Genomic DNA, 23,422 nt, shown 5'->3' with positions numbered 1-23,422 from the left:
GGCTGGCTCAGAGCCTGTAATCCGCAGCGACTGTTGGGAGGTGCGCGAGACAGGGCCCGGATCAAAGGTCAGGAGATGCGAGGACCCATGCCTGGCTAATACCGGTGAAACCCCGTCTCTACTAAAGAATGACAAAAAACTAGGCCGGGGCCGACGAGGCCGGGCGGCCTGTAGTGCGCCAGCCGACTCGGGAGGGCGAGGGCAGGAGATGGCGAGGGGGGGGTGAACCTGCGGGAGGCGGAGGCTTCGGCAAGTGAGCTGAGATCGCGGCCACCGCACTCCAGCCTGGGCGAGGCCAGAGGCCAGACTCCGACTCAAAAAAAAAAAAAAAAAAAAAGGCCTTAGTAAGATGGCTGAGTCAAGGAAATAATAAAGGAGGCAATAAGGCCATTTAAAGAACCTAGAAACTTCTTTCCATATCTGCCTTCAATCCCATCTCTGACTACAGAGGAAAATTTACTACATATGTGACAATCACATAAAACTGAGGTCAAAGCAAAATCACTTTGGAAGGTAATAGTTTTTTTCTTGCTTAGTAAAAAAACAAAAAAAAAAACCCAAAGAAAATTTAGGAATAATTTATCTACTTTAATAATGTGGAAATACCATTTAATCCAAAGTAAAGAAGATACAAACTTGCATTGGAAACCTTGAAAGAAAGAAAAATTTGTGAATGACTCACCTTCACATTAGGTAGATAGATTAATCCACTGAATGAAGTGAGATTATTGTTCTGTAGATTCACATTACATACATTTCTAAATTGGTCGACTGGAATCAAATCCACTGTTCTGAATTTAGACAAATACAGTTACTATTTTAATAGGACAGGAAAATATAGGAAAAGGTGAGTTCCTTCACATATAGCCACCAAAGACATTAAAAAAGTCTCACCTGATAAATATAAAAATAATTACTTTAATGTAAAATGAATTGGTTAAATGATTAGCTGAATATACATTTTGGTTGGGTACATATGCAAGAAAGTGACATAGAATTTGGTTGCTTTCAAAAAAACATCTATTACCATATAAACATAGCACTATTATAGAAGAAACTTGTAAAAGAGACATTCCACTTTCTTTATAAATTCACATATATGTTCATGAAATCATAGTGAAGTTGATATAGTAAATCATAAGATTTTCAGGTTACGAACTTCAGATGATATATATGAAGTAGGTCATTTCCGAAATACCAGGAAGTGGTTAGGGATGGGAAAGGAAAGGAAAAGCAGGTAAGGGCTTTGAAAATAAGAGTTTCTGTGAGATCTTCTGGAAACCTTTATTGCATTCCACCCTGTGTGAACATTTTGGTAATTAAACAGAATGCTTGATTCGCAGTCCATAGCTATATCTTCATTTGAGCCATGACAGAGAAGAGCATAAAACTACATCCCTTTCCCTAACCAGTTCTCTAAACAAATCCTAAACTTGAAGTTAGAATTATGACGTACTTTTACCCATTAATAAGTTATTCATTCATTCATTTTCATTAGTATTTCCTAAGTACAGCGAATGTGTTTGGAAAGGCTACAAGAAAGATGAAAGAAACGTTTCAGCCCCCAAGAAGAGGGAGCCAGAAAAATGAAAATAAAGAGGAGAATTGCTGTGATAGAGTTAGCATCTCTATCATACCAATGCAATGGCATTTCGGGGAAATAAAATCTGTAGCATGGAGGAGAAAGATCTTGAGATGATATTTGGAGCATTTGTAGGTATTTATCGAGCAAATTAGCAGAAAAGAGTTCTAGGCAGTGCAACAGGTACAAACAAAGGCAGAAACAAATATGAAAAAAAATCTTATGATTGAGATTCAGTAACTAGAATATTTCAGAATTCCTGAAATATGAAGTGTCATGGGCAGTGAAGAAAAGGACTACAATAGATAATAATGGACAGATAATGAAGGGTCTTTTATGCGATACAAAGGAATTTTTAATTTTAGGTTGGGCACAGTGGCTCACACCTGAAATCCCAGCACTTTGGGAGACTGAGGCAGGTGAACCACTTGAGCCCATGATCAGAGACCAGCCTGGCAAGATGGCATAAATACTGTCTCCACAAAAAATACAAAGAAAATTTGCCATGCTTGGTGGCACGTGCCTATAGTAGGAGGATCGATTGTGCCTGCAAGGTTGAAGCTGCAGTGAGCCATTTTTTGAGACCCCATCTCAAAAAACATGCATTACTTAGCATGAACCTTTGCAGTAGAGTAGATATTTTATGAATCACTGATTATATTTATATAAGATGTATAAATTTATAAGCTTCAGAAAAATGATAACAATAATTGCATAATGTAATTATAGTGTAAAAAGGCATATAATAAAATGATTGTACCTAATGGATGATGAAGTCCAATTTAGTTCTTGCATTTGCATGAAGTTGGAATGTCCTTGTCGTTCTGCAATCATGTCAGAAGTAAGTCTACCACCAAACAAATCTTTTGCATTCTCAGTCTCTGGTGGTTCCTATATGAAGGCATTTAGAAAATGATGTCCTGTCTTACAGATGACTAAATTATGTAGTTCTCTGATTTCAGGTAAAAATTCAGTGGACTCATTTTTCCAGATTCCTCCTACTAAGTAGAGCTAAATCCTGTGCATTATATATAAAACAAACATATGCAGGGCAAGGTGGCTAATACCTATAATCCCAGCACATTGGGAGGCCAAGGTGGGAGGATTGCCAGGAGTTCGAGATGAGGCTGGGCAACAAAGTGAGACCTTGTCTCTACAAAAAACAAAAAAGAATTAGTCAAGCACAGTGGCACATGCTTGTAGTTGTAGCTATGTGGGAGGCTGAGGCCAGAGAATGTCTTGAGCACAGGAGTTCAGAGGCTGCAGTGAGCTATGATCATGCCACTGGATTCCAGTCTGGGTGACAGAGTGAGACTCTGTCTCTAAAAAATTTTTTTAATTAAAAAAATTAAAACCAAACATATGAATACTGAAAGATGTGGAGAAGAAGGCAGACCAGGTAGGTACCTCAGGACCTGAGGAATGACACCCTGGATTTTCTTTTTGCCTCACCTTCTCTACTGGGTGCTAGAGAAGCTAGAAACCCAGAAATGACAATAAGAAAAAAACAGGACAAAGTAAACAAAAAGCCTACTCTTTCTAGTCAAAGGATCAGGAAAGGGGAAGCCTAGCACAGCAGAAAACTTTAGACAATAACAAGCCTACTCCTGCTAAACCCTACAGAATAAACTGTGGCCCCAACTTCATGCCCACAAGTAAAAGCAGAATGGGCTGCTTAGACTTTAACCTGTGCTCATTTGTAACAAGGCACTTCTCCATTATCCACCTGCTGAGTGGGAACCTGGACTTTCATCCCCCATCAGCAGTAACACATGTCTCCACTCCCTACCTGCAAGTGTTATTGTAGATAACATGGGGAGTCTGGATTCCCACTTCCACCCATTCATAATGAGTTATCTGTGGAGCATCAATTAGGTGTTCCCGTCTCTCCCAGCCAGGATGAATCAGTGGAGGCTTCTGGGAGATAGTAACAAGAAGTTCCTTCCTTCCTAGCCCGAGTAAATCAATGGAAGTCTGGTGGGGAGCATGAACTCCTACTCTAGCCTAGCAGTTAATGAAGAACACACCTCCAGGTTGTCAACAGAGGCCACATGGAGGAACTTGGACTTCTATCTCCCACCTGACAGCAACGAAGTGGTTCCCCATCTTCTCACTGGTATAGTGTCAAGGGAGGCTTGCTAAAATAGATTTAAATAAGACCCACATAATACCCCAAATGTTCAGAATAAAATAAAAAATATGTCATGCTAAGAACCAATAACATCTCAACTTGAATGTGAAAAGACAATCGACAGATGCCAACTTTGAAATGATACAAATATTTTTAATTGACAGGCATTTCAAAGCAGTCAAAGGAAAAATGCTCAACAAGCGATTATGAACATACTTGAAACAAATGAAAAAACAAAACAGAAACCTTTAGCAAAGAGATAAGTGATAGCAAAGCAATAGAAGACATGAAGAATGAAATGAAAGTTTTAGAATTGAAAAATACTATAAACAAATAAATGCAATGGATAGGGACTCAATAGCAGAATGGAGAGAAAAGAGAAAAAAATAACTTGAAGACAGAACAATAGAAATTACCCAGTATGAACAAAAGAGAGAAAATAGACCCATAAATAAATGAGCCTCACTTTACCAAGACGAACATATCCTGTACTTGCGGAACCATACAAAAGATTTAATATTAGTATCACTAGATTCATAGAAAAAGAAGAGAAATAATGTGGGGCTGAAAAAGTATTTGAAGAAATTATAACCAAAAATCTTCCAAATTTGGCAAAAGACATAAACCAAGAAGCTAAGAATCTAAGCAAACCCCAGATGGGAAAAAAACCCAAATCCATGCAAGGACACATAATAATAATCAGAATCAAATTTCTAAAAACTAATGACAGAGAAAAAAGGCATGAAAACAGTGACAGAGGAATTAAATCTTACCTGTGAGGGTAAAACAATGTGAGTGACATTAATCAGAAAGCATGGAAACCAGAAGATGTGGCACAACATTTTCAAGTGGTGAAAGAGAAACATCAACCCAGAATTCTATATCCAGGGAAAATATCATTTGGAAATAAAAAGAGAAAGCAAGACATTCTCAAAGGAAGGAAAACTAAGCAAACTGTTACCAGCAGACCTACCCTAAGAAATGACTAAAGAAAGTTCTTGAAATGGAAAGAAAAAAAAAAGGAATCTTGGAATGCCAGGAAAGAGGAAAGCACAATGGAAACTTCCATTGTGCTTATTAATTATTTATTAATTAATTAAATAATTAATTATTAAGAGTATTAATAAACTTCCCTTCTTTTCTTGATCTTTCTAAATTATCTTTGATTAGCTGATGTAAAAAAACTATAATATTGTCTCATTTGTTCTCAATGTATATAGTGAAAATATAAACAGGGGAGAAGAAATAGATTGAAAGGAAAGTAACATTTCTACACTTTACTCAAACTGGTAAAATGTCAATCCTAACAGACTATAATAAAGTATGTATATGCATTGTAATACTTAGAACAACCACTAAAAAAAAAAACTATATGGCGAGATACACCAAAAAACACTATGGATAAATAAAAATAGAATTTCAAAATGTGTTCAAGAAGCTCACGGGAAGGCACAAAAAAAGAAAACAGAAGAAAGATGAACAAAGGAAACAAATATAAAACAAGAAAACAAAGTGGCAGACTTAAGCCCTAACAGGTCAGTTAACTATATTAAATATAAATGGCCTTTGTTCATCAATTAAAATATAAAAATTAGCTAATAGATAACATGATCCAACTGTGTGTTGTCAACAAGAAGCTCACTTCAAATATAATATATGCAGGTTGAAAGTAAAAGAACAGAAAAAGATATCCTATACATTAATCAAGAGAAAGCAGGAGTGGCTTCATTAACCTCAGATAAAGTAAACTTTGAAGCAAAGGAAATTCCCAGAGTCAGAGGGGACATTACCTACCGATAAAAGGGTCAGTCCACCAAGAAGACATAACAGTCTTAAATGTGTATGTACCAACAACAGAGCTGCAAAATATTTGAAGCTAGAGTCCCCAATTATTTTAGCCAATGATGTAGGTATTGCTGTGAAGGAATTTTGTAGACATAATTAAAGCTCCTAGCAAGTTGACTTTCAATAAGGAGATCATCTTGAACAATCTGGATGGGCCTGATTCAAACAATTGCAAGGCTTTAAAAGCAGAGGTGAGGTTCCTGAAAGAAAGAATTTTCCTGAAGAAAATCCACTGATGGACAGCAGCTTTCATCTATGCCTGTGAGCCCCAGCCTACCCATAATCTTTGCTTCCTGATGGCCTGTCCTATGGATTTCAGGCTTGTTTAGGCAGTCCCCTCAATTATTAAATATTCCTTGATATCTAGATATCTATATATAGACATAGATATCTCTATATGTATATCTGTCTTACTAGTTCTGCTTCTCTTGTTGAATCCTCAATAATAAAATCTCAAAATAAGTTTTAAAAACATTAATTCAGCCTTAGAAATAACATTGCTTTTGTGTTTTTCATAATTATACAAGCAACATATGATTAGTGTCCTCCTAAATCAGGGGTTGGTAAATGTTTTCTACAGTTTTCCTGTAAAGAGTCAATCAATATTTTAGCCTTTGGGAACACTAGCTTCTCTGTTACTATTTAATTTTGCCACTGCAGTGTGAAAGCAGTCATAGACTATATATAAACAAACAGGCATGTATGTGTTCCAATAAAATTTTATTTACAAAAATAAGTGGCAGGTCACATTTGGCCCAAGGGCTATTGTTGACAATCTATTTAGACAAATGGTTTGAACTTGATCTAAATAAAACTGGTAAGTCATTTGATCTACTTTTACTCAAACTCCCTTCTTTTTTTCTACTCTGTTAAAACTTCATATCTAAATTGAGAATATGTATCCTTAATGCAAAAAATAATCTTTTAAAAATAAAAGTATGTGGGAACAAAAGGTAAAATGAAAACACAACTACCCAAATCGTTCTTTGGTTCCTCCTAGTCTATGCCCGCCCTTGGTTTCTACTCCCACTTCAAAGAAGACAATGTAATTATATGTCTAGAGAGTGTTGGACAGAGAATGAGGCTCATGTGCCCATGATTTACCATTAAACAGTCATATAACTTGGAAGAAGTCATGTAACTTCTCTAGAGTTGCTTGTGTTCATACATAAAATAAAGGATTTCGACTATGCCATTTCCAAAGTCTATTTATATCTCAGACACTCTAGCATTATATATTACTGTATTACCTACCTCTGCACCCACTTTTCATGACTTCTTTTTCTACATATGTTTAATAAATGCAAGTATTAGAGCCTCGCTTAGATTTCTTTACTTTCTCTACTGTAGTTCATTAGATGATATTGCATATGCTTTTGGTCTTAACTGTTAACTCTCTTCAAATTACATTCAAGTCCAAACATATGTAAAGTAAATTTTCATATGCAAATTTAATCCTGTGATTTCAACTGCCTGCTTGACATCTCCAGTCAGATGATCTCCATATAAAACTAAAGTCCAATACTAATCATCTTACACCCCCAAATTGCTTTTCTTCCTATATTCATATTCTGTTATGGTGTCTTTTATTGGCATAGACTCAAACCTTGTAGACATCTTTCAGTCTTCCTTTCCCTTGGCCTTCAAATACAATGCATTCCCATTACCTTGCATTTAAAATCTAAATTCTTCAGTCTAGTCTTCAAGATGTCCAATTATTAATTCATACATTTATATTCTGCCTCATTCCACAAATTGTGGCAGCTTACAGGAAACACTTATAATCAAATAGCAAAATGCAAATCAAACATAATGAAAATCAAGCTCACTAGGATTAGTGACAAAAAGACTATAAGATCCTATAGGATTTATATTATTGAATCATAAATTTGGTCCTGAGCTTTTAGGTAAAGTGAAAAGGAATATAATTAAATAATACTCATTGACATGGATTGGCTCTGTGTTCCCACCAAAATCTCATCTTGAATTGTAATAATCCCCTCCTGTTGTGGGAGGGACCCAGTGGGAGCTAAGTGAATCATGGGGGTGGGTTTTTCCTGTGCTGTTCTCATGATAGTGAATAAATCTCATGAAATCTGATGGTTTTATAAAGGGGAGTTACCCTGCGCATGCTGTCTTGCCTGCCACCATGTAAGACCTGCCTTTGCTCTTCCTTCATCTGCCATGATTGTGAAGCCTCCCCAGCCATGTGGGACTGTGAGTCCATTAAACTTCTTTCCTTTCTAAATTACACAGTCTCAGGTATGTCTTTATTGGCAGCATGAGAACAGACTAATGCAGTAAATTGTAGAGTCATGTGCTGCTGTAAAGATACCCAAAAATGTGGAAGTGACTTTGGAACTGGGTAACAGGCAGAGGCTGGAACAGTTTGGAGGGCTTAGAAGAAGATGGGAAAATGTGGGAAAGTTTGTAACTTCCTAGAGATTTGTTGAACGGCTTTGGCCAAAATGCTGATAGTGATATGGACAATAAGGTCCAGGCTGAGGTGGTCTCAGATGGAGATAAGGAACTTGTTGGGAACTGGATTAAAGGTCACTCTTGCTCCGCAAAAAGATTGGTGACATTTTTGCCGCCACCCTACAGATCTGTGAAACTTTGAACTTGAGAGAGATGATTTAGGATATCTGGTGAAAAATTTCTAAGTGGCAAAGTGTTCAAGAGGAAGCAAAGCATAAAAGTCTGAAAAATTTGCCCTGATCATGCAGTAGAAAAGAAAAACCCATTTTCTGGGGAGAAATTCAAGCTAGCTACACAAATTTGCATAAGTAACAAGATGCCAAATGCAAATCACCAAGAGAATGGGGAAAATGTCTCCAGGGCATGTCAGAGACCTTCATGGCAGCCACTCCCATCACAGGCCTGGAGGCCTAGGAGGGAAAAAATGATTTCCTGGAGCAGTCCAGGGCCCCCCTACTGTATGTAGCGTAGGGACTTGGTACCCTGTGTCCCAGTCACTCCAGCCATGGCTAAAAGGGGAAAATGTATAGCTCAAGCCATGGCTTCATAGGGTGCAAGCCCCAAGCCTTGGCAGCTTTGAAATGGTGTTGGTCTTGTGGGTACACAGAAGTCAAGAATTGAGGTTTGGGAACCTCTGCCTAGATTTCAGAGGGTGTATGGAAATGCCTAGATGTCCAGGCAGAAGCCTGCTGCCCTCTGCTAGTGCAGTGCCAAAAAGAAATGTGGGGTGGGAGGCCCCACACAGAGTCCCCACTGGGGCACTGCCTATTGGAGCTGTGAGGAGAGGACCACCGTCTTTCAGACCCCAGAATGGTAGATCCACCCACAGCTTGCACTGTGCACCTAAAAAAGCCACAGACACTCAATGCCAGCCTGTGAAAGCCGCTGGGAGGGAGGCTGTATCCAGCAAAGCCACAGGAGTGGAGCTGCCTAAGGCTGTGGGAGCCCACCTCTTGCATTAGCATGACCTGGATGTGAGACATGGAGTCAAAGGAGATCATTTCAGAGCTTTAAGACTTGGCTGCCTCACTGGATTTTGCACTTGCATGGGGCCTGTAGCCCCTTTGTTTTGGCCAATTTCTCCCATTTGAAATGGGTGTATTTACCCGATGCCTGTACCCACATAGTATCTAGAAAGTAACTAACTTGCTTTTGATTTTACAGGCTCATAGGCAGAAGGGACTTGACTTGTCTCAGCTCACACTTTGGACTGTAGAATTTTGAACTAATGCTGAAATGAGTTGGGGGACCGTTGGGAAGGCATGATTGGTTTTGAAATGTTAGATCATGAGATTTGGGAGGGGCCGGGGGTGGAATGATATGGTTTGGCTCTGTGTCCCCACCCAAATCTCACCCTGAATTGTAATAATTCCCACATGTCATGGGAGGGACCCAGTGGGAGGTAATTGAATCATGGGGTTGTGTTTTTCTTATGCTGTCTCATGATAGTGAATAAGTCTTATGAGATCTGATGGTTTTATAAAGGGGAGTTCCCCTGCACATGCTCTCTTGCCTGTTGCTATGACTTTGCTCTTCCTTTGTCTTCCATTATGATTGTGAGGCCTCCCTAGCCATGTGGAACTATAAGTCCATTAAACCTCTTTCCTTTATACATTGCCCAGTCTTGGGTATGTCTTTTTAGTAGCATGAGTTGAGACTAATATACTCATTGTCGGTGAGCAGAACGTAACTTTTCCTTAGGGGTAAATGTTTTTCCTACATTTATTTCTATAAGTGCTTTCTCATGTGGCCCTTCAAATGAGGTCACAGAGAGATAGGACAGATAAGATCCTCAACAACATCTTTAGAGTAAATGCAGTACTGGTCTCATAGGAGTATTTTAAAAAACATTATTCAGTGAAAGCTAACAACTAAATAAAGCCCAGTATACAAGGTTCTAGGGAATTTGTATGTGTTGGAGTGAGAAAGTTTTAGTGACCCATTCTGAGGAGGGTCCAGAAAACAGAAGGGCTAGGATTAGTAAACTTCTCGGAGTACCTCAGAATACTAAATGATCATGAACTATCTTTCAATTTTCTAGAAAATTTGATGTGTTTTCTTCTCTGATAGGAGCTAGGCAACATTACACAGGGAAACCTTTTACTCTTTACACATTTGTCACGCATTTACCCTGTTATGTGGAAAATAGGAGCCCTATGAATTTGCTCGTTATAGAATCCAAGTATCCAAATGTTGCTTTCACATTCAGTCCTAGGGTCTGTGTCTGTTTTTCTTTACAGCTTACTTAGTAATGTTGACATACCACGTTTGTTGGTTCAAACATATTTTTCTTAATTATTAATATTAGCAACTATATTTTCACTGAAAATAGAAAGCTGCTTTTAGGCTTAAGAGGATGGTAAAGCTCCAGTGCATAATTTTTCTATCTTGTCCCATAAAATTGTGTTCTTTACCTTTTAGGCACTGAATTCAATGGGTGCTATTGTAAGCAGCACAACCCTTCCCTTCCACCACAATTCGGACAATTAAGAATTGACCAGATGACAAAATTTAAAAACCCAGATCTAAAATAAGCTTTGGAGCCTTCGATTAATAAGTATGGTAAATTTGGCTATCATGCTAGTGATACAGCAATGTTCAAAATGACTATGTCCTATGCATATGTGACTGCAGCTTAGACCAAATGTTATGAGTCATAAAACAACTTACAATTGGTATCCCATCCAAAGCTTTCAGTTCTGGAAGATGAAATATTACAAACAACCGGTAGTTTTCTTGATTCCATATAATAATGTTTCCACACATGTCTAGAATGACCAAGTTGCATAAACCCTAGGTAATAAAATACATATATTTATCTCTATGTATATTTAAAGCACTCTAGTAAGAGGTTAGCCATCCTCAAATTTTAATATTGGAATTATATTAGCTATCTTTCCATGGGATTTCAGTGCTTTTAAGTACACTTTTTTTTTCTTTGTTTTAGATATGGTCTTATGCTGTTGCTTAGGCTGGAGTGCAGTGGTCAGATCATAGCTCATTGCAACCTCAAACTCCTAGGCTCAAGTGATCCTCCCACCATGGCCTCCCAAAGTGCTGAAATTATAGGCATAAGCCACCATGCCCAGCCTAAGTGCACTTTTAAGAGCAAGGGTTACCCTTTCAGACCACTAAGGTATAATTCTGTGGAATATTTCAATGGTCTATGTTATAAAATCAGAATCTCTTTTAGGATACTAGTGCCAAATGTATTATCTATTAATGGTAAGTACTTAGAGGGAACTTTGCTATGTTCAAGACAAATATACTTTGTTTATGGAATAATGGCTTAATAAATGGATGTATGTGTCTGTGTAGATATAACAGGAATAAAAGACACTGCTTTTTGAAAAGCAATGAAACTGAACTGCTTCTACTTTCTGAGAGGGTAGTAGAATTCATCCTAAGGGAAATGTGCTGTTTTATTAGACAAGACACTTTGATATGCCTTTGTTGTGAAGGAAGGGTCTTGGTAGGTATGGAAGGGAGAGGTGAAGACAAGAGGGAGTAAAACTACTGTGCATCATAATGTGAAACGGTTTATTGTGTTGCTGGTGTTGTTGATTAGGTTGCCTCCCTAGCTCTATAAGTAGTAATTATATTGGGGGAATAGAATGGGGAGAAGTCTGAACTAAGAAAAGACAGGAAACGGACACAAATTTTTGGTAGGAGATAAAGTCCTAGTAATATTGTATCAGCAAAAGGAGAGGCCAGTGTAAGACCCATAGTGTTAGAAAATGGCCACTGAACTTTAGAAACAATGAAGTCAAACATGACATTTGAAGTCGATTCCTGTTCTGTGCTATAGAAACCCTCTGTTTTGTTCAAACCTTTAGTAAATCCTATTACACAATAGCCTTAAATTAGTGGTTTCTTTGGGGGAATTAAAGAAACAAATCTGAGCAAAGGTGACCGAGTTTGAGCCACTGGTAAGAGAACAGTGAGAGATTATCAAGAATTGTACTGAGAACCAGAGAATGCTAAAGAATCCCTGGAAATATGAAGAAGGCACTAGTTAGGAGGAATAGGTTTGGTTTGTCATACTTGAGTATTAAAAAAAAGTTACCCCAGAAGGATAGCAAATGGGGACATTATGTATACACAGATATATATTTGTATGTATACAAAATTGAATGCAAATACATTTTAATAACCTTGTTATTCTTATTTTTATTTTCTTTATATTTTCCAAATTCTGTGCAGTAAACATGCATTACTTTCATAATATAAAGAAACAATACATATTTTAAAAAACAAAAAAATTACTACCCCAGATGATTACCTTTAAATTGTACATCTCCTGATTGACAGCAATATAGTTATTGCTTATGTATAACTCAACAAGAGTAAAAGATTTTTGTAAACCACTCAATGAAGTGATTCTGTTGTTCTCAAGAGAAAGGGAGTGAAGATGAAGCATATTATCAAAGGTATGCTGTTCCAAACCAGTGAGAAGATTATTATTTATGCTGAGGCGAGTTAATTTAGTCATCTTGGAAATACCTAGAAAAATAAGCAAATTCAAGAAAAGATTTAGGTAACACTAAAGGGTTAATTTAAAAAATAACTGGCTGGTCATTTTATTATAATCAGATAGCTAGGTTCAAATGGCTTTAAAGATTGTGTAATACTAACCGTCATTGCTTTTCCCTTTGTTTTGGAAGAATATAATCTTGTATATAAGCCCCATCTCAAACATTAAATTCAAATTTTGTATTTCTAAGTAGATTCCTTCTTCTTAGGAGTTAAGGAAAGGCATTACATGAACATATTGAATTTCTCTTTCAAATAACCTTAAAATGATGTAATTAATTAAGATTTTCACCATTTTGAAAACAAAAAGCTCTACACAAAGCTCAAAATAATCACCAGCCCTCATTTTTAAACATTAAGGGGAAGGAACCACATTCTGGAAAGTGCATCATTTGTATTAAAATGAACGATTTAGCCTACTTTTACTTTCGTATGCCTGAAAGTACTCTAAGATGGAAGTTTAGAAAATGGGACCAGTCTAACTCCTGTGTACATTATGTACTGCAAGCACTTTATAAGTATAGCCAGGATGGTGCAGTTGAAAGACAAGAACTTCGGAATCCTAGTTGGCTTCAAATGTATCACTGCTAGGTTTGTGGTGATACATAAATTATGTAACCTCTGAGCCTTAATTTCTTCATCCAAGGAGTTATGAAACTCCATACTTCCAAGGAGTTATGAAATTAAATGGAATAATGTTTGGAAAGTATCAAATAATTATCTGTGCTCCCTTTCACATTAGTTCCTATTGTGGGACTGTACAATGTTGAAGGTGAATCAATCCAGGGCAAGACAAGATCAAAGCCATCAGAGCAAAAATCATTAAATGGATATGGAACCTACCCATGTGTGAAAAAAAAGGAGAAACTCCTGTTAAAGTTTAGAGGGGTAGCTATCTTCTCCAAAATGTAGGTGTAAGAAAAATACAGATTGGAAGATTCTTCTGTTTAATAAGTTTATGGAATGAAATGAAAAGGAAATAGGGTTTTTAATTGTTATGTACAAAGCAAAACTAATACTCAGCTGTAGGGGATTGGGAGACTGGTGATAGTTCTAGACACAGGTGCCTGAGCTACCCCTAAGTTTACTCTACTGAAATCTACTGAAGAGAGGCCTGTGAATCTGTGTCTTCAATAAGTATCCCAAGTGATTCTCATGATCAGGGAAGTTTTAGAAACATATCGTTAACAACCATTAAAATGAAATATTTAACAAATGTTATGTATGCTTTCTTAAATATATTTAATACTTGCTTTTATATATATAATTTTTTGAAATCAAATCTTCTATTTTATGAAAATGTAGTATATACACATGCTAAAAATAATTCAATTCAAAAGTGAATAAAGTATAAATTCCCTTTCCCAGCCATGATTTCTAATTCTTACCTTCTCTCCTTGGCAAACACAACCATGTTACCAAAATGCACATACAGAAATATTCTTTATTCAGATAAGTGTGTGTGTGTATACACATATACACATTTCTCTTTTCAATCAAATAGTGCACACTTGTGGACATATTTTTTAATTTCTAGGAGTTAGTTACTCTTTTGAGTAGATGGAGAGGGAGAATAAGAGAAAGTTGGTAGCAAGTCATGGAAAGCTTCCTTCAATTTCTTTCTAATGAAGGTAAGAATAAAATAAAGCTGGGGAGGAGTCAGAAAATACTTGACTTGGTAGTATATATTCTGGGACATGTTCTCTAAACTCATGATTTTTAGCTGTAGATAAGCATAAATCCAAATGAAGAGAATAATCTAAGAAGCGTGGAAGGGGAAAGGGAGGAAAAGTCTTTTTTATTCTGTCTGGTTCAGAAAAATATGTTTTAACACTGAACTTTAAATAGTCAAATAAAATATGTTATATTGGTATCATTATTATTAAGATATTACTAAAGCTGCTTAATTGGACTTGTATGTGGATCCATGGAAAAAGTTACATATAGTATATTTTATTTTCAACCTCTAGTGAGTATAATTTTCATTTTTTGTTGAAGTATTCAAATTTCCAAATATAACCTTAATTTTATATTTTTAAAACAGAACTAGTCTGCTTCATCTTTTTCAAAAGCATATCTCATTCAGTTGTGCATTCAACTTTACAGACATTAATGACTAACTAGTTGGTATGTGCTAGTGTTTGGTAACAGATTATAAACTAGCACAGAGGAGAGGAGAGAGAAGGCACAGGAGATGAAAGTCAGCTTGCTGGGCTCATATAGTCACAAATCCCATGAATAGGTATGAACTTGTTTTAATTTTTTATTTGTCTTTTATTTTTTAATTGGACAGATAATATTGTATCTATTTATCTTGTACAACATGTTTTGAAGTATATATATATATATATATATATATTAGAATGGTCCAATCTAGCTAACTAATAATTGCATTACCTCACACAGGTATTTAGAATACTCTGCCACAAAACTTGGAACTTTCCTAGAGATCTTCCTCTTCAGAAACTCTGTTCTCAGGGTTATTTTTTGCTTTGTTGTTTAGACATCCATATTTTGAGACTTCAGAGTTCTTAAGTACCTTACCTTCTATCTTTGAGATGCAGTTTCCATCTAATGTGAGCTCTTCCAAGTTAATACAGGATTCCAGACCCTCCATTTTAGTGAGATTATTATTGCTGAATGATGCCCATTTCAAATTTTCCAATTTTCTAAATTTGTGATTTCAAAAGATGTTGTCCATCTAAATTTAAGGCAGTTATCTGTAGAATAATTTACATTATATGTTATTTCTAAATCTTATAAATAAATTCAGTCAATGTTAGTAACATTTTAAAAAGCTAATGAAATAATTCAAATATGATAAGTAGGTATCAAAAGAATTCCTTCAGGAACTAAAGATATTATGAAGCTATTAGTTTACAGAAAAGTAAAATTTGACAAGATTATAACTCCAAGAAAGACTTATATGGTATTAAGGACACAGACTTATATGGTATTAAGGACACTGTGATGTGCTAGAGTCCCATTGCAGTAATGAACTTGTCCCCAGCTGCTGGGAGTGCTTCTGGCAGAGAGCCTTCAGCTGTCAGTCCCCTGCAGGGACTGCCTTGCTGTAGACAGCTGCCAAGATCACGCTCCTTCCCAGGTTGGCCCTCAGCCAGTGATAGAGGCATATAAAGGCCTGACCATCTCAACCCAACTTAGGACAAATGTAAAGGGCCATTCTAGCTCCTCTAACTCCGGAACTGCCTGTGGGTCAGCCAAGGCTGTCACTGGGCCTTCATTTGCAGCTCAATATCTGTATCTATATATATCTTGTAATAAAAGTAATGCCAGTAATATCTCCCATTTTCAAGGAGGAGCTTCACTTAGCCCAGTTTCTATGTTTGGCAAGAGGTATAAGGACACCTAATGTAGCAAGAAGCTGCTAGTGTTCTATAACCTTTTCCCTTATCCTTGGCTGAATTCTGACCAACTCCCCTACTCCCTTGTCAGGATACCTGACTCTTGCTGTCCAAATTTTGGCTCGATCTCTGGCTCTGAGTCTTTAAAGTTTGCTTGCCTATTCTGACATGTTATCAGAATCTTGCCTATTCTGACATGTTATCAGAAACCAGAATTAGAATGGCCCTTTAAATTTGTCCTTCAGTTTTAGTGCACCTTTATCTTAAATTTCCAATTCTGTGGCGAGCGCAGTGAAGCCCAGCCCATCTGACACAGCCACTCATGACTTGACCTCCCTGTTTTTTATTTTTTGGAATATGACAAATTACTTTTTTCTAATAATAACAATGTCTTTCTTATTTTTATTTTTTCCAACTCTATTGAAGTATAATTGACAATTTAAAATTGCATATATTAAAGATGTAAACTTGATACAAGCATACATTATAAATTAAAAACTGCATGATCTCAATTATATATGAACTCTAAAATAGTCAAACTCATAGGAGAGAGTAGAATAGTGGTTGTCAGGGGCTGGGGGCAATGGGAAATGGGCAGATGTTGGTCAGGAGGTACAAAGTTTCAGTTATGCACGACGAATACTTTCTAGAGACCCTAACGTACAACACTAAAGTTAATGATAACTTTAATGATTAAAGGTAAGGACTAAAGTTAACGATATGGTATTGTATACTTGAAATTTTCCTAGCCGGGCGACGTGGCGGGCGCCTGTAGTCCCAGCTACTCGGGAGGCTGAGGCAGGAGAATGGCTTAAACCCAGGAGGCGGAGCTTGCAGTGAGCTGAGATCCGGCCACTGCACTCCAGCCTGGGCGGCAGAGCGAGACTCCGTCTCAAAAAAAAAAAAAAAAAGAAAAGAAATTTTCCAAGAGGTAGATCTTAAGTGTTTCTTCCCTATTTTAATTAATCTCTTCCAGCTTTCTGTCCCTTACCTATCTGTGCCTTCTTTATGATACACAGACCAACAATGACTTAAAAATAGATTTAAATTAAACTTTATATTAGGTTTAGTAGAATTAACCTTTACCTTCAAGTACCAGTTTCCACTCGGATGTAAATAAGGTCCTAACTTTGAAATCTGCGTCAGAATTTTGGCAGAAGGCCATATACTAAGTATCCGTGGTCTCTCCTCTTTAGTACTAGAATGCCGTAAGAGAGATAACTAATAAAATTTAAAAAATACAATGAAAAAAGGAAACAGTATACAGAGGTTAGTTGATATATAGTTAAAATTATTGTTTCCAGGGAAGATGAGTGGCCCAATAAATAATTTTAAAATGTAACATTTCCTTTGCCTTAAATTGTTTTCAATATCCAGACATACTTTAATTACATTGTTTCTTGTTTTAGCAAATATGGAACCATTATAAGATAATATTTATAAGATTGTGAAAGGATTACTATAATATGAACACCCATATAATCCACCCATGAAACTAGCTTAAGAGCTAGAATATTATGAATAGATTACAAGCACCCCGTGGGCCCGATCCTAAGTCCTTTTCTCTCCTTCTCTGTAGAAGTGATCATTATCTCAAATGTTTTGTCCACCATTCACTTGCTTTCTTTATAGTCCTATGTCTGTGTCCATAAGCAATATATAATTTAGTTTTGCACATATTTGAACTTCATGTAAATTGAATAATATGTATGTATTCTTCTATGACTTGCCTTTTTTGTTCAATATCATATTCATCAGATTCATCTAAGCTTCTGTATGTAGCTGTAGTTCATTCATATGTCCTGTGTATAGTATTCCCTTAATGACTCTCCTGTCAATTAACATTGGGGTTGATTCAGTTTTTGCTATTATAAATACTGTTGTCATGAATATTCTTGTGCACGTTTCCTGGTACATACATGCAAGAGTTTCTTTAGAGTATATGCACTGAAGTAAAGTAAAATTGCTGGGTTGTAGAAAACACACACACACACACACACACACACACAAATATACATCAGTTTTACTGAATAATATCAAATTGTTTTCCAGAGTGGTTGTACCACTTCAGAAAAATTACACTTTTACTTCATATTCTTGCAACAGCTTGGTATTGTCAGACTTTAAAGTTTTTGCTCATCTATAAAACTGGCAAAAATTGGTAGGTCATTGTGGTTTTAATGTTCATTTTCTTGAATACTAATGTGGTGGAGCATCTTTTCCTAATTGGCTGTTCTGATTTCCTCTCCAGTGAAGTGTATGTTCAGATCTTTGGCACATTTTTCTGTTTGGCTGGTTGTCTTTTTCCTTATATATTCTGGATATATAAAGAATATCTTTTGACAGTTGTGTTGCAAATTTCTTTTCCCAGTATGTAGCTTGTCTTTTCACTTTCTTTGAAAAAAGATACATTCATTTTAATGTAGACATGTCCAATTATTTATGGTTTATGCTCTTTGTTTCTTGCCTACTAAATTATTCACAAATTCAAAGTCATAATGATAATCTCTGATATTTTCTTCAAAAATTTTTGGTTTTACCTTTTACAATAAAGTCCTTAATACCTTTTATTGAATAATCTCCCTGATCTGCAAAGGCAGTTCTGTTATTTATAAAGTTTCCACAGTCTATATTAGGTCTTTATTCTGTTCCGTTGGTCTATTTGTCTAGCTCTGTGCCAATACCACATTGTCTTAAAGGATTTTAGCAGGATTTGATTTCTTTTAAAAAAAACTAATTTTCTTAATTTCAATTTTAATTTTAGATTCAGGGGTACATGTGGAGGTTTGTTACAAGGATACATTGCATAATGTTGAGGTTTGGGGTAGGATTGAACCCATCATCCAGGTAGTGGGCATAGTACCCAATAGGTAATTTTTCAGCCCTGCCCATCTTCCTCCTCCATGTTGTATTCCCCAATATGTATTGTTCCCATCTTTATGTCCATGTGTACCCAATGTTTAACTCCCGCTTATAAGTGATAACATGTGGTATTTGGTTTTCTGTTTCTGTGTTAATTCGCTTAGGATAATGCTCTTCAGCTGCATCCATGTTGCTGCGAAGAATATGATTCATTCTTTTTTATGGCTGCGTAGCATTCCATGGTGTACATTTACCATGTTTTCTTTATCCAGTCCACCACTGATGGGCACCTGGGTTGATTCTGTGATTTGACTATTGTGAAGAGTGCTGCAGTGAACATATTAATGCATGTGTCTTTTTAGTAGAACGATTAATTTTCTTTTGGTTATAGCCCCAGAAATGGGATTGCTGAGTGGAATGGTAGTTCTATTTTTAGTTCTTTTCTTAGGGTAAATTCCCAACTCTTCTTTAGGATTGCTAATTTTTTTTTATCAATAAAAGTTTCTTTTCAAAATTTTGAATAGATCCAAAATTAAACATTACATTGCTTAAGGAATTAATATTCTGATACTCCACAAAAAGTCAACAGCTGGAAAACCAGAGTAGATATATTTAGGATGTTGAAGCTACTTTGGCTAAAGTACAGCATTCTTAATATGGATAACAAAGATATTTCCCCTCCTTCCATGTTAATGGATTTTGTTCTTTTCAGCCAAACAAATACAATGTTAATATTAAGTAGATAGATAATTCACTAAATGCTTTCTGAAAGCGTCTCAGCTTACCTTATCCTCAGAAAGTTGCTTATTTTCATGTAGGCTCTAGAAAGGGCTTTGGTGAGTTCAGGTGACTGGTAAAAAAGCAGTTACTCTAGAGGTATTTTTGGTGTAGTGTTCATGGATAATCAAGAGAATCCATACAACAATTTGGTATTTAAATGAGATACATTTAAACAGAAAAAAATCAAGTGGTATGATTGCTCTATATTAATTTTTTATTAATAGGCTAAGAGGCAATATAAAATCTTAATGACAGAAAAAGAGTATGCAAAATATTATTTGTATGTTCTAAATAGCCCAATGAATAGTAAACAGTAAAATCCAACCTGAGTAATCCTTGTTCCAGCAATAAATTTCATCGCTGCTGTTGCTTCTTCTTCAGAAATGAAGACTCCATTTAAATGGGTAAGAGTCTTTAATCTGCCAATAACACTCATCCTCAATGTGGCTGGCTTGGGAAAAACAAAAAAAAAATTTTGATTATTAAATATGTTATGGCATGAAAATGAGTGTTTTCATGTCTTTCCATATAATTCAAAATCATACATTTCCTTGTTCATTACATATACCTAAAAATAAAAGCTTAATTATTTAAATAATAGTTGAAATTATATTTAATGATTAATATGTTTGTTTGAAGGTTGGTGATTTTACTCTGATGAGGGAGGGAAATCCCATAAGCTATTGAAAAGTGACTGCAGTGAAAAGTGTTAAAAGAACAACTGTAGTGACTCCTGTTTATCTAGATCAGCAGTAAGCTAGTCATCTCCATGTGTGATTCAATACAGATCTTTAGCCCTTGACAATCCAATTTGGCAACAGGGAGATAGCTGTAGTGTGATCATCCAGGAAATATGCTTTGGCAAAGGAAAAATATTATTCACTTTTACTGAGCAAAAAAGAAGAAATACAGCAATATAAACTTAGTAATATGGTCAATTTAATAGAACCAATTGTGCTTTAGTTTCCTTTTTAAAGGCTGAACACAGCCTGATATACATCTTTTAAGGGCAGAGAAAGGAAGATTCTTGACTTTATAATCTTGGGACTTACTTTAAATACTTGAAGATATACTTAAATATAGTCATGGAATATGGAAATTACCTAGCATTAATCTACATATTTTTGTAATGAGAAAAGTAATGTTCAGATTGCCTTTTATAAGAGAACATAAGACTTTATAATGCAGGGGAGGTGATTATGAGGGGAGGTGATTTCTGGACTTAAAATAGAAAACAAGTAATGAATAATGCAAAATGCAAAATAAAATTGTAAAACATGTTGCTCAACCACAGATTAGGATGTATTATAAATCAAATTATGTTTCTTCCTTAATAGTATGCCCCTCTCACTGTATTATATTATTCTTGGTTCCTGTGCCTCATTAAAATACAGTTCCGGCACACTGAACTATATAAAATCTCTGGAGGTTTGCAAATGGCAATGACATCAATGACTCAAAGCAATAATGTTCTCAATCTATTAGAGGTTACAAAAAATCTGATATGAAATTATAGTCTGTTCTTATAGTAACATCTGATTCATTTGATCAGTATATTAAATCCAATTTATGAATGACTTCAAGGAAGGAAGTCTAGAAAAATGAAGATACTTTGCCTATCTCTGGCTATTACTGAATAGTAAAGTTAGTAGGGAAATGGCTCTGAAATTAAAATGTTTGCTTTTTAGTAACATGTCTGTGGCGTACCTTTTGCCATGGATTATGTTGAATATCAAGAGTGAGAAGGCTTGTGGTGTGTTTGCATAGCATATTTATTTCATCGCCAGATTTTTTCAGTTGATTCCAGCTCAAGTCTAAGTGCTTCAGTTTCATCAGACCTCTAAATCCCTCAAGGGTTATCACATGGTTATGGCTTGCATCCAAATATTCAAGGTTATACTGCAACACATATAAATAAAAGTGATGCTAAGAGAATCATAATTTGTATTTACAAAATAGTTTCTCTGTGGTTCTTTACATACTTAACACACTTCTTGGTAATTCTCACAGGACATATAAACAGTAGTTATGTTGCAATGATGGTATCAACATATGTATTTGTCTAAAGAGCCACAGGTATTTTGTTTTAGTAATTCTCTTTTAATTCGTATTTTACCCTTGTAACATAGAGTGGCAATGTCTGTTTTCATAGGAGAGGAGACAAAGAAACCATCAAGATAATTTATCCCCAACAAACAAAACATACTTTTTAATATATAGGCTTCTGGTTTATACTGTTGAGCCCCATAGCCTGCTTTAAAAAGGTTCATCTTCAGAGTTAGAAACTAAACCTATTAACTCAATACTAATAATTTTCTTTTAAAAAGTGCATACTTTTAAATAATAATTTTCTTAAATCATAAAAGTAACACAAGTTCCTTGTTGGAAATTTGGAAAATATAGCAAATAAATGAAAAGACAAAATAGAAAACATATATAATCCTATTGCTTAGAAAGAGGCACTGAAAGCATCGTTTTTTATTATATGCACATATTTTCTTATTAAAACATATATAATTTTGTATCCTTTTAACATTTTCCACATTATTAGATCTTCTTAAAGATGATTTTTTATGACTGCATAATATTTATGTGATCATAATTTTTAAAAACATTTTAATATAGATCTTTATGTTTATAATTGTTGGCAACACAGCAACAAACATCCATGAGAGTTATTCTCTAATTGCAGCTCCAAAATATTTTTCAGAACAGGTTTTTGGAAACAGAATCATTGGTTCTTAGATTTTCTGTATTGTTAAGACTCCTGATAAATACTCATTTTCTTCCAACAGTAGACTTAAGAGAATGACCATTTTCTCAAATACTCACTGATCCACCTGCCTTGTTTTAATTTACATTATTACTGGTGAAGTTGAATGTTTTTCTATGTGTTTATACTGGTCATTTTAAAATTCTTTGTTTATTGCCTTTCTTATCTTTGGCTATTTATCTATTCATATCTTCATCTTACTTGTTTGTAAGAAATCTCTAAGACTTTAATTTGTTATGTTTGATTTTTCTACAACTTAATTCAAACAACTCTTTAAATTCAGAATAGAATTAGTGTTTTTTTATAAGGTATAATTCTTATTGTTGGGATAGAACTTCTTATAGTGGTTCAGGTTTCAAGAGTTGAATCAAAACCTAAAAAAATTTCTGAAACTAAACAATTACTGACTTTTATTATCAGAAGCAAGCATCAGCAAAACAAAACAAAAACTATCGCTTACTATAATCATTTCTTGAACAAAAGGATATTTGGCAGTAAAAAACTATTAAGGCCATAACTTTAATAAAAAAAAAAAAACACCTTTAAGTAAAGTGAATTAGGCTTTATAAAAATTTACTACGTGGCCCTTCTGTTCCCAATTTTCATCATAAGCTGGTGAAAACTTGTCCCACATTGTGGCACCTGCCTGTAGACCACCATTTGGGAACTATACATCATTAAAAAATAACTGTCTTCTGCCTGGGTGCGGTGGCTCACGCCTGTAATCCCAGCACTTTGGGAGGCTGAGGCGGGTGGATCACGAGGTCAAGAAATCGAGACCATCTGGCCAATATGGTGAAACCCCGTCTCTACTAAGAATACAAAAATTAGCTGGGCGTCGTGGTGCACGCCTGTAGTCCCAGATACTCAGGAGGCTGAGGCAGGAGAATCGCTTGAACCCAGGAGGTGGAGGTTGCAGTGAGCCAAGATCATGCCACTGCACTGCAACCTGGCTACAGAGCAACATTCCGTCTCAAAAATAAAATAAAATAAAACAAAAAAAAACCTGTCTTCTTCTACCCCTTAAAATGGGGCGGGGAGGGAAATCTTTTTTTTTTTTTTTTTTTTTTTTT

The 23,422-nt window shown here is 35.6% G+C and overlaps 1 protein-coding gene across 1 annotated transcript in view; it reads right to left on the bottom strand.

Annotated features, from left to right (window-relative positions):
* LRRC9 (leucine rich repeat containing 9) overlaps window positions 1-21,502 on the bottom strand; it is a gene marked incomplete at its 5' end in the record, with an annotated part of 97,902 nt that extends 76,400 nt beyond the window's left edge. The window contains 9 exon segments of the mRNA XM_017859422.1: window positions 683-791; window positions 2,343-2,473; window positions 10,707-10,829; window positions 12,319-12,539; window positions 15,114-15,250; window positions 15,252-15,289; window positions 17,021-17,155; window positions 19,902-20,027; window positions 21,284-21,502. Of these exon segments, the coding sequence (XP_017714911.1) occupies window positions 683-791; window positions 2,343-2,473; window positions 10,707-10,829; window positions 12,319-12,539; window positions 15,114-15,250; window positions 15,252-15,289; window positions 17,021-17,155; window positions 19,902-20,027; window positions 21,284-21,502 (1,239 nt within the window).
* Between the last annotated feature and the right edge of the window lie 1,920 nt (window positions 21,503-23,422).

This window comes from Rhinopithecus bieti, unplaced genomic scaffold, assembly GCF_001698545.2.
Source record: "Rhinopithecus bieti isolate Rb0 unplaced genomic scaffold, ASM169854v2 scaffold_50364, whole genome shotgun sequence".
Taxonomy (NCBI): Eukaryota; Metazoa; Chordata; class Mammalia; order Primates; family Cercopithecidae; genus Rhinopithecus; species Rhinopithecus bieti.
The sequence above is the reverse complement of the archived record's forward strand: the minus strand, read 5'-3'. Positions and strand labels throughout refer to the sequence as shown.